The sequence below is a fragment of the Chelmon rostratus genome, chromosome 2 (assembly GCF_017976325.1).
Source record: "Chelmon rostratus isolate fCheRos1 chromosome 2, fCheRos1.pri, whole genome shotgun sequence".
Taxonomy (NCBI): Eukaryota; Metazoa; Chordata; class Actinopteri; order Chaetodontiformes; family Chaetodontidae; genus Chelmon; species Chelmon rostratus.
The window spans coordinates 15,250,558-15,261,631 of NC_055659.1; the positions used below are offsets into that span (position 1 = coordinate 15,250,558).

Here is an 11,074-nt window from a genome sequence, read left to right on the forward strand (position 1 = left end):
AAAAGTATTGGAGGGGGGTGTGCTGTTGTAATTCAGGGGTCATCTGAAGTGAAACAGCAATTGAAACTTGCCTGATCCCTTTCATGATGAGGTAACTTCATGTTACCATTAAAGGACCCACATATTACAGGACAGTACAACTTTTGTTATGCAGTTTAGTGGCTTGTCTGCAGAGGAAATATGGAGGCTTTCCATTTGTGATGCTCAGATGCACAACATGAGCTGCAAACAGAGAAGCAACATTTAAAACCAGCTCCATCTGCTGGACAGAAAGAATTTGCTAAAGGCGCATGTCTTTGGGGTTTAATGATTATAATAATAAAATTAGATCGAATTACTAAATTTTGTTTCAGAAGGAGAAATACAATACAGGACATTATAATACTCGCAGAGTTTACTCAAAATTCTCCCTCAAACCACGAAGCAGATCCAAGCTGTCACAAAATCTTCAAGTTCATGAGTGCGTTTGAGTACTTTACTGTACATTTGATACAGGAATTTCTGCCACTTAAGAATAATATTAATAAAGGCAGGCCCCGCATTATTAGATCTCTCCTGTGTCTACATCTCTATTTAATATCTTTGCTATTTTAGTTTATGCTGTGTTCGCATGGTGCATATTCTTAAGTCAAATCACCACAAGCTGACGCACAGAAATCTCCATCACAGCGCAGGAGAGAAAACTTGGTCCAGAAGCAGCCTGGAGATATGTTACAACTAGGATTTTAAAATAAGACTGATGTGCACGTGCAGTGTGACTTCTTTGACAGCTGTCTTATTGATTTACAAAGTGAAACGCGTCACCTCCTCGCACCTGGACGTCACTGCTGTGTGGTTGATGCAAAACCGCGCTGCGCACGTGATGTTGTTCTTAATTGCTCACCGAAAACCGTGCGTGACATTAATTCGTCCCTCCACGCTGAGGTGAGACAGAATCATTGTTGCGGCGTTATAAGAGCCCCGCTAAGGCGTGTTCGGTCACTCGCTCGAACTTGTGGTCGCACGGCTGCAGCCAATCGTTAAGAGGCCGAACGCCGTCACGCGCACGCTTCAGGCGCGTGCTCGAGGTTGTGCAGTAAAGGAGAGTTATTTGGGGAGGTGGGCTGACCTGCGTGGTTCGCTGTCGGACTTCATCAAGTCACTTTTTACCTGTTTTACCATCAACTTCGATTAACAATGTCGCATGCCGATGCGCAGAAGGTAAATTACACTTGTATGTTATACAGTCAGCACTTTATCTTAGAGTTTAATTCCCTTGTTTGGGTTGTAGAATTAAGCAGAAAATTCTCGCAGGAAAGCGGAATACATGGAGGCTGTGTAGTAAATATGAGGTGCAGTGCTGTTTGAAGATCTTTTTTTTATCAAAGTAACAATAAAACAAAACTTTGTCATAGTGGACATATTGTCATACGCCGCAGGTGTAATTCTGATATTTCCTCTCCAGTTGCAGGTTGTGCACTTGCTTAAATAAATAATCTATCTATATCTGTTTGTATCAACAGAGCAGTTCACTGACATTGGTGTTAATGGTGGCATCTGCAGCCATTGGAGGAACTCTTCAGTATGGCTACAACCTCGCCATAATGAACGCTCCCACAACTGTAAGGTTTTTTGCAGCCAAATTGCATGTGTGTGTGTGTGTGTGTGTGTGTTCACACACCAGCAGATTTCACAGTGTCTCTCAGAATTAATTATTCATTCAAATATACCCATATAGGATATTTACTTATTGATAGAGCTGATAGGGCCCTGCAGGGTTACCACTCAAAAAGTTCCATCTACCAGTGTGAACATGTACTTTAATATTTGCATTGTGGTAAATAAATACTGCTGATACTTGTGTAATTTGTGTATGATGCTTTTCAATAAGTGCTGTGTGTGTGTGTGTGTGTGTGTGTGTGTGTGTGTGTGTGTGTGTGTTTTGTACGAGCTGAGTAGACCAGCATCACTGCTATTTCATATTTGGGTCGCAGTGTGAATTGGCACAAACAAGAATTAGGCTACTTGTTTCTGTGATTAGTCTTTCTCACTGTAACGCATCCAATTGCATTGTGCTGTTGAAACTAATTCTGGATGCAGGATCTTTCCTCAGTGCTTTGTTGAGCCGAGCAGCTGCACTGAAACATGAAAGCACAAACTTCCATAAGCAGCAAACAATTCTGCAACTCGCCAACAGAAACACATGTTTTATGACAGACGGACAAACTAAAAGACCTCACAAACTCTGTTGGCTGAGGTAATCAGTGTCAGTTTTAACCACTGCTCTGTTTGCAGGTATGTGTGTGTTTGATTAACTTAGTGAGACTTCAGTGGCCGACTGTCTTGTCTTTCCTCACAGTTTATCCAAACCTTTATCAATGAGACATTCCTGGAGCGCTGGGACATGCAGTTGGAGGACTACCAGGTGACCCTGCTCTGGACAATTATCGTTTCCATCTTCTCGTTGGGGGGCTTTGCAGGGGCTCTTATCGCGGGACCTATGACCATACGCTTTGGGAGGTAACATAAGATGCTGCATTGTGCTTATGTATAGAAATGTGTGAATGCATGAGTGCAGAAGATTAAAAATGGAGATTTTCACTGCAGTGTGCAGAGAGTGAATGATACACCTGTTGATATGCACATGTATGAACAAATAAAGAGACTGTTTACTTTCCTGGATACATACATATGACACTGGAATGAGTTTTGGTCCATCCATGGTCTATTTTCAGCTGTGGATGAATACGCATTTTATGTTGTGGTTAGTTTTTACAGCAGCAGGATGGGGTATGTCAGATTGATTCAAAATAAACTACCATGTTCGTCATAATGAAGGAACCGTCATCTATTGCAACATGATGTGTTTTTATTACTTTTTGGACAACAATGGAGCTGTATGGCTCAGAGGAATAAGATATATCCAGCTTGTTGGTAGGATGTATTCATTGCTGGTTTGGGGAAATTCATACAATCAGTATACCCACATGGTATTCCTGCAAGATGGCCAAACAGAAAGTCCATGAGTCTGTATTTCACTCTTTGACCAATAAGTCATGAGTTGTTAGCGATCTATTTATTTTGTCTCCTTCTTTTCTCTTCCCAAGGAAGAAATGCTTGTTGTTGAACAACATTTTCCTCATGAGCGGCGCACTCTTAGCTGTGACAAGCAGAGCTGCCAAGTCTTTTGAGATGATCATTTTGTCACGTGTCCTGGTTGGGATAAACGCCGGTATGTCATTTCTGTCAGTAAATATTTCTGTTTGCCTTTAAATACCTGTTTATACTGTCAGAATTTCTTCTTATGTCCTGTATATTCATAATGCAGGTAGCAGGCTGAACTGAGAACTGAACTAAAGTGAGACATTTAAGTAATAATGGAAACAAGAAAGGAAAGAAAAACAGGCGTTCAACAGAAACCTCACTGTGTGTTTGCAGGGATCAGCATGAATGTGCAGCCCATGTATTTCGGCGAAAGTGCGCCGAAGCACTTAAGGGGGGCTATCTCCTTGTCGTCAGCTGTTTTCACAGCGTTTGGTGTTGTGTTAGGACAGGTGGTTGGACTCAGGTATGAATGGTGACAAATTTTCATCAAAAAGCCCTTAGCTTTTACCACAAATAATGAACAATATGTGCCGTAGATTAGCTGTCCACAGTAACTCTCTTGATTATTAATTTATTTATAGAGAGATTTTGGGCAGTGAGCCGTGTTGGCAGTACCTTCTTGCCAGTAATGCCATTCCCGGCTTCATTCAGCTCCTCACCCTGCCGTGGTTCCCGGAGAGCCCCAGATACCTGCTCATCGACCGGGGGGACAAGGAGGCTTGCATTAACGGTGTGTAGAGTAATATGCTAATACAACATATGTAAATATTAGAGAAAAGCACAAAACAGATCTGGATAGCAGAATTGGTTTGTTCTTATTAGTCCCAGAAATCATCTTACAACCCATCAGACGTATTTTGGTTCCCCTTGCAACTGCTGGATTAGTAGCCACAGAACGAAATTAGCAAGCTTTGTATAAGATTAAGCTAAAACTAGCTTCACGTCAACTGTACAGTTTTTTTTTATCCTTTGAGTTGAGTGAGAATATGTTCTGTACTTTAGAACGCAGTATTTTTACACTGTTGTATTAGTACAACAAAGGTAAAAGGACCTGAGCACTTCTTCCACTTCTATTGTCAACTCAGCACATCAGTTTTATTAAACATATATATATACACACACACACATACATATACATTTATATATATATATATATATATATATACACACACACACACACACGCATATACATATACATATAGAAACATACAGAATAATGGTTATAGCCACAGAATAATGTCATGAAATTTGTGCTTTTTTCTTGGTCAGCTTTGAGACGACTGCGAGGCTGTGAGGTCCAGAGCAGCGAGCTTGATGAAATCCTGCAGGAGCAAGCTGAGGCAAAGGGCATGAGGTCCAGCCGACCCTGGGAGCTCTTCACTGACCGCTCAGTGCGCTGGCAGCTCATCTCAGTCATGGTCATCAGCAGTGCCATGCAGCTCTGCGGTAATGACTCGGTAAGAAGAGCCGCACCAGTGTTATTGTCAGATAGATTTTTACAGTGTGTTCATTGAAAATACCTTTACGTAACCCATGAGGATCACTGTTACTGTTCCGGAGCTACAGCAACAGTGTCAGATGTTGCTCTGGTGCTTTGCTCCGTCAGACGGTTGATTAGAAATTTGAGATGTTCCATCAGCGGATTGTGTCTTGTCGGGTTTTTTTACGTTCCTGCAGGTCATATTAATAATGTACGCTGGTGTTGGCATCGGTTCCTGTAATGTGAAATGACTGATGTGTAAAGACAGCCTATTGTTTTGAATGTGTATTATGTACTGAAAGTATTTTCTTAGTAGTTTTTGCTCTGTATACACAGTACAAGTGTTAATAACACGTCTTAACTGATTTTCAAAGCTGCAACAAGCTGCCTTCTCTTCAGAAAGTGCTGACTACAGGCTTGGCAGTTTTAGGGAGGGGACAGGGTATTAACATAGTTTCTCTTTGTACCAAATGCTGCATTAATCAGCTTATAAACAGTTGAAACACTTGTAATGATGCTCTGCAGAACTCTAATGTCTTTTTATGTTCTTTGTCGTTCAGATTTACTTCTATGCATCATATGTGTTCAAAGAGGCTGGAATATCTGACGATAAAATCCAGTATATCACAATTGGCACTGGTACATGTGAATTCACAGCGTGTATCATGTGTGTAAGTATCCGACATTAAAACGCATGTTATGTAACCGGCTGGAGGTAAAGAGAGACTGTTGTTAGCATATCTCACTCACAGGACAAGGATCAGCCCCCTGTAGGCCTTTTGTACAAACAGTAGGTTTTACATTTCATTTCACAGTCGAGATCACCAGGACATATGATGTTAAACTAACACCGTATGAACACTTCTCAGTAAGACACATATTTCTGAGTAGCTACAAAGAAGAGGAACAGATCTGGGGCTGACATGAGGGAAAGAGGGAAACATGTAGTTCCTAGATTATCCTTGAATCGACTATATTTTGACACTTGAAAAGAAAATGTTATGTTCAAGGTATATTTTGACATTTTGGGAAAAAGGTGGTTAGATTAGCTTAGCATAAAGACTGGAAACTGGTAGAAACAGCTAGCCTGGCTCTGTCCTAATGTACCAAAAGCTATCAGCACTTCTACAGCGCAATAACTGACTTCCTCTGGTCGGCTAGCAAACTCACGGTTTAGACAAGATTTCATGAAGTTAGTTGCTTCACCTAGCCAAGAAATATTCTGGCGCAAAACCTCCTTTTAAAAAGCAATCAAAAGATGTAACATGTTAATCAGGAAACTAAAGACAGATCAAAACAAAGCTAAGATAGCTGTCTCTCTGTTTCCAGTTTCCAGCTAAGCTAACCAGCTGCTACCTCCAGATACAGATTTACTGCACTGGTCGATATTTTCATCTAACTCTGTGCAAGCAAGAGAATATGCATATTTCCCAAAATGCCAGACTATTCCTTCAAAGAGCAGTGTGCAATGATTAGTATCATGATGTCTACCAACAGAACGTTTTCTGGTTCAAAGTAAATTAATCCTGATTAACTTTTAATCAAGTTCTAAATGAAAAAAAAAACAATATCTAATCACTATGTGCATATTGTATGCATATAGTTCCTATTTTTACATAGTATTAGTGCATGTAGTAAGTATTATTTTTTGCAGTAAATATACCATGAGCTCACAAATGCAGCACATTAATATCCATTCACTACAGGAAGTCCCTTATTTGTATTTGTTCTGTGGTTACTGCTGTGGACTTAATGTACTTTACTGTAAAGTTTTACATATAATTTAATAAAACAGCAACAGAGTCTGATGTACATATTTGGATGTTTCCCAGAACCTGCTGATAGAGCGCAAAGGCCGGAGGTTCATGCTGATGGGAGGGTTCATCCTGATGACCATCTGGGCTATTGTCTTCACAATTGCTCTGTTGTTAGAGGTATTATAAATCACTTACATGGTCTAAACAAAAAGCTTTCTCATGTCAAATCATGCATGTAGCTTCAATGTTAAAGTAAACAATGATAACCGTGATTATTATATGAGTTTTTTATGGTGAACTGGTACTAATAACTTAATAATTATTATAGTCTGGTTCAGATTAGAGGTCAGTTTAATGGGTGTTACATTGTGTTTGTGATTGTTTACTTTTTGTTGACCAAATGCTAAACGAGACAATAACTGTATCCGACATTAAGACAATTTCGACAACTCACAGTTATTGACAGCAAACAGATTTTGCCTTTAAAATCAAACTCACTGTAGATGTAAATGAAAACACAGAGATGCTGTATAAATGAATATGATGAGTGTGAGAGCAGTGAACTCAGTGAAATCCATTTCAGTGTGTAAGTCAGTCCACGAGGAGGCGTCGTGGTTTAATGTTCAGGCTTACGAAAATATTTGATTTTTGAAGAATTTAGGTAAAAGGAAGATGATATCAGAAATTTGACTGGATTTGCACTACATGATTTGGAGTTTGAGCAGTTTCTAATTTAAGTTACTTATACTAACTTAAAGACTTATCACAAACCTCTGGTCAATCTGTGGAACATTTAAGTGTCAGAGTGCGAGATCTGATTTCTTTCTTCTTGCTTGTGAAGTGCTCACTGTGCATATTTGACTTTCCTCCCCACATGCAAACAGCACCATATATCCTGGATGCCATACCTGAGCATGACCTGCATCTTCACCTACATTCTCAGCTTTGGCATGGGACCAGGTCGGTGTTTGGAGGCTTTCTTTATGAGGGTTTTGTGAGAAACAGACTCACAAAATGCCATCTCCAGGTGCAGTAATGAAATTAAAATAGCCAGTCTTCTCTCTTGAATGTCATCAAGACGGACCAGTTAAGGACTTGATTCATTGGGTCAATATCTTCAATACACTTCAATACACTTTCAATACAGAAGTCTTTACTGCAGCTATTTCAATGTAACTCCATAACATTAACTCAGATGTTGAGGGCCTTCTCACATCTACATGAGCCATAAATACAGCAGTTCCCTGCAAGTGTCAGCAGCTGCTAACATTTGCATACAAGTGTAAACTGTCTCCTCAGAGCACATTTCAGGTCATATACTCTCAGTAGTCTCAGTTACTATCAGTTTATCAGGTACATTTAGTTAACAACTGTCCTGCACTCGTCCATGCATATATATTTGTAAGGATGTGATCAAGAAGCTAACTCTGATCATGTTTTATATTTCAGCTGGAGTGACCGGCGTTCTGCCCACAGAGATCTTTAATCAGACTGCTCGGCCTGCAGCCTACATGATCGCCGGCTCCATGATGTGGCTCAACCTTTTTATCATTGGAATGATCTTCCCTTTTCTAGTGGTCAGTCTGCCAATATGTCCTTTTAGCTGTCAGCATCTGTCCATATGTACATTAATTCATCCATTTAACAAACATGCAGTGACAGTAAACAAGTATACATACAGAGTGGTTTGCTCTAAAATTATCTAAATTTAAAACACAGTGTACATACTCCTACAGCATTATTAATAAGTCATTATTTAAAACACACTGGTTTATGGGTGGTATTCTGACTGGGGATATACTGCTCTCTATCTCTGTTTTCTGTCTGTTTCCTTCTATAGCTCATACTGTAATAGCCAAAAATGCTTTTTCTAGTTTTAAAATTTTCAGCCACCTGACATGAGGCAATAAGTAATGGTTAGGAGACAGCAAGTTATCAAGCAGGTTAAAATGCAGCATGAAAGAAATATTTATATGTAGGCACCCTACAGCGCCCTCCAGAGTTCAGAGTCTCAAAGTGAGGAAATGAGGGATCAGGAATTTCTGTCAGGATGCTCTTGGCTTTATCTCTGATCTCTGAAACAGTCTCTCTATTATATGGAGCTTGAAGTTAAGGTTTTATTTAATAACTAACCATAATATTATATATAATAATTATATATGTATGTATTGCACCTTTCATACAAGAATTGTAGCTCAAAGTGCTAAACAACAAGGAAATCACATACAAATGCAACTGCTTCATATAAAAGACATATAGAATAAATATAAGAATAAGGATGATACTTAATGAATAGACAATGGAGAATAAGACTCACTTGATAATAATAATAATAAGATATAAGCAAGGATAAATACAGCAGCATCAAAGGCCTACAAACTCTGTTATTCTTTTAATACAATGGTAGTCAGCAATTTGAGACATAATAGGTGAGAACTTAAAGTATTTCACGTTGTGTGCGCCTCTGAAGCAAACAAGCAAAACAGTGTCTCCCAGTTTGCACACAGATTTACCACCAGTCTCGATTATTTTCCCACTAATACAAGTCGTTTTGGCATTCTTCATATGTTTTCATATACAAGTACAGGAAACACACAGAATTAGACATTTCGTTAGTCATTTATATCACATCTTTCATCAGTCTGATTGATCTTTCTGTTACCTTTCTTTTACAGAGCGAGTTGAGTGAGTTCTGCTTTGTGCCTTTCGGAGCAGTCTGCCTGGTGTCTGCTCTGTTTGTCGGCCTGTTTCTGCCTGAGACCAAAGGCAAGTCTCTGTCGGCCATCACAAGTGAATTCCACAAGCTCAACTTCAAAGGCCAGGACAGAAAGTGTGACCCACAAAGTCAAGCTCAGTATCAGCTGGGTGAAGTGTGTCTCTCCACGGCCTTGTAGACAAACTGTTTTCTCCTAAACCACACAGTCAAATCCACTGAATGCCTCACTTTAGGACCTGATCTGCTTGAGCTGGAAGAAGTCCTGCATGGTCTGACAGGAACGGGCGGAAATGTTCACTGTCAAATCACCAAAAGCAACTTAGATCCGCTGTAACTCCTTAATCTGGAGTGTGTTTTCTATGAAGAAAATATAGAAGAATTAACTTTGACGCCTTCACATGTATACACTTCTGTTTCCTACTCTAGTGATTGATATGAGACAACAGTAATATAAACTTCTGTTTTTTCAGATACCTGTGGCAGACGATGAGATCATCTGCTACACAGGAAGTGAAGTGTTTTATGTATCAGATGAAGCAAAGGTGGTCGTTCAGAATTAATTGAAAAATAATGGATTGTTAGCCTGAACACTTGTGTCACCATAGCTGAAAAAACACTGAACACATTTATTTATAAGGATGTTTTAGCACATAAAGAGTAATGCATTTTATTGCAATCCTGTTTAATGGGACAAAGAATATAGTTGTCAGGCATGCTGCCAGCAGAGTAGCAATGAACATGACAAACTATCAGTGGTGGAAGAAGTGCTCATATCTTTTACTGAAGTAAAAGTAGCAATACCGTTCTATAAAATACTCTGTCACATGTAAAGGTCCTACATTCAAGACTTCAATTAAGGGAAAGTGCAACAGTATTAACAGCAAAAATAGTGTTTAAAGTGTTAAAAGTGCTCGTTGGGCAGAAGAGTCCCTGTTCAGAGAGTCATATTATTGAAATTCAAATTAATACATTTTAATCTTACAGCTGGTGGAGGTGGACAACATTTAACTACTTAATATACTGCTAGGCAATTAAATATCATATTCTGTAAATTGATTTTATGTTTTATTTGCGAAATCTTAATCTATAACTAACTGGTAACCATTGCTGTTTATAAATGTAGTGGAGTAAAAAAGTGCAATAAGTAAAGTAAATAGCATAAAATTAAAATACTCAAAGTGAAATTACCAAAAAATGTAATTCAGTACAGTACTTGAGTAAGTGTACTTAGTTACTCTCCACCACTGCAGACTGTGTCATGGCTCAATCGGGATGTGAAAGGTAAGCTGTAGACCTACAGGCTGCTGAAGTCAGTTCTGTGTGGCAGATAGATCGCCATATCAAAGAGAATGTATTTAATTTCAGTGAATTTGCACCTTATTGAGTATAAATTGTCAGTGTGCACACATACATTCATGAATTCATTCATGCATTAGAATGACTGAATTTGTGAAATTTAACGTTTTTACATGTGTGCAATGTGTTGTGTGTGTGCTGAATATTTCTTTCATTCTTTTTTGTTTAAATGATCTAATTCTGAGCCAATAAAGTATCTTATATTATTAACATTGCTTTCTTTTTGTATTTCATTTAAGCATTTCACTTTTTATAAGCATTATAAAACCTCAATAAAATGACCCAACAAAAACATGACATAGTCATGCTGTGTGGAGAATAATCTTTTCTAACAGGAAATGAACTGAAAAAGAGGAAATGACAGTAAAAAGCAAGATGATTAATAAATATATTGTGCACATTTGACACGGTCATTCACAAATGTGAGCAGCTGTTTGACAGATTGCCCTGTTACAATTCAGAGAAAACGAGATAAAGAGATAAACTGAATATCCATGTCACATAAGGGTGTGTGGACGATGTGAGCAGGCAGGGCAGGGCTGTTTTACTTTACAAAGAAAGTCTCTGTAGTGCTTTACATTTCAAAAAAGAGACCTAACAACATCAAGCATATATGCATCACAATGGCAGAATAGTGAAAATAATGAAAAGCAACCAAGTTTTATACACACCGATAATACC

At 38.8% G+C, this 11,074-nt stretch overlaps 1 protein-coding gene across 1 annotated transcript; it reads left to right on the forward strand.

The window, feature by feature from the left end:
- Window positions 1–1,176: 1,176 nt before the first annotated feature.
- Window positions 1,177–9,215, forward strand: slc2a11a (solute carrier family 2 member 11a). Its single transcript, XM_041956006.1, has 12 exons — window positions 1,177–1,200; window positions 1,503–1,601; window positions 2,339–2,499; window positions 3,087–3,211; window positions 3,418–3,547; window positions 3,666–3,814; window positions 4,354–4,541; window positions 5,125–5,235; window positions 6,397–6,498; window positions 7,206–7,281; window positions 7,771–7,898; window positions 8,997–9,215. Exons 1-12 carry the CDS (start codon window positions 1,177–1,179, stop codon window positions 9,213–9,215), a joined length of 1,512 nt encoding a protein of 503 aa, XP_041811940.1.
- Window positions 9,216–11,074: the final 1,859 nt, after the last annotated feature.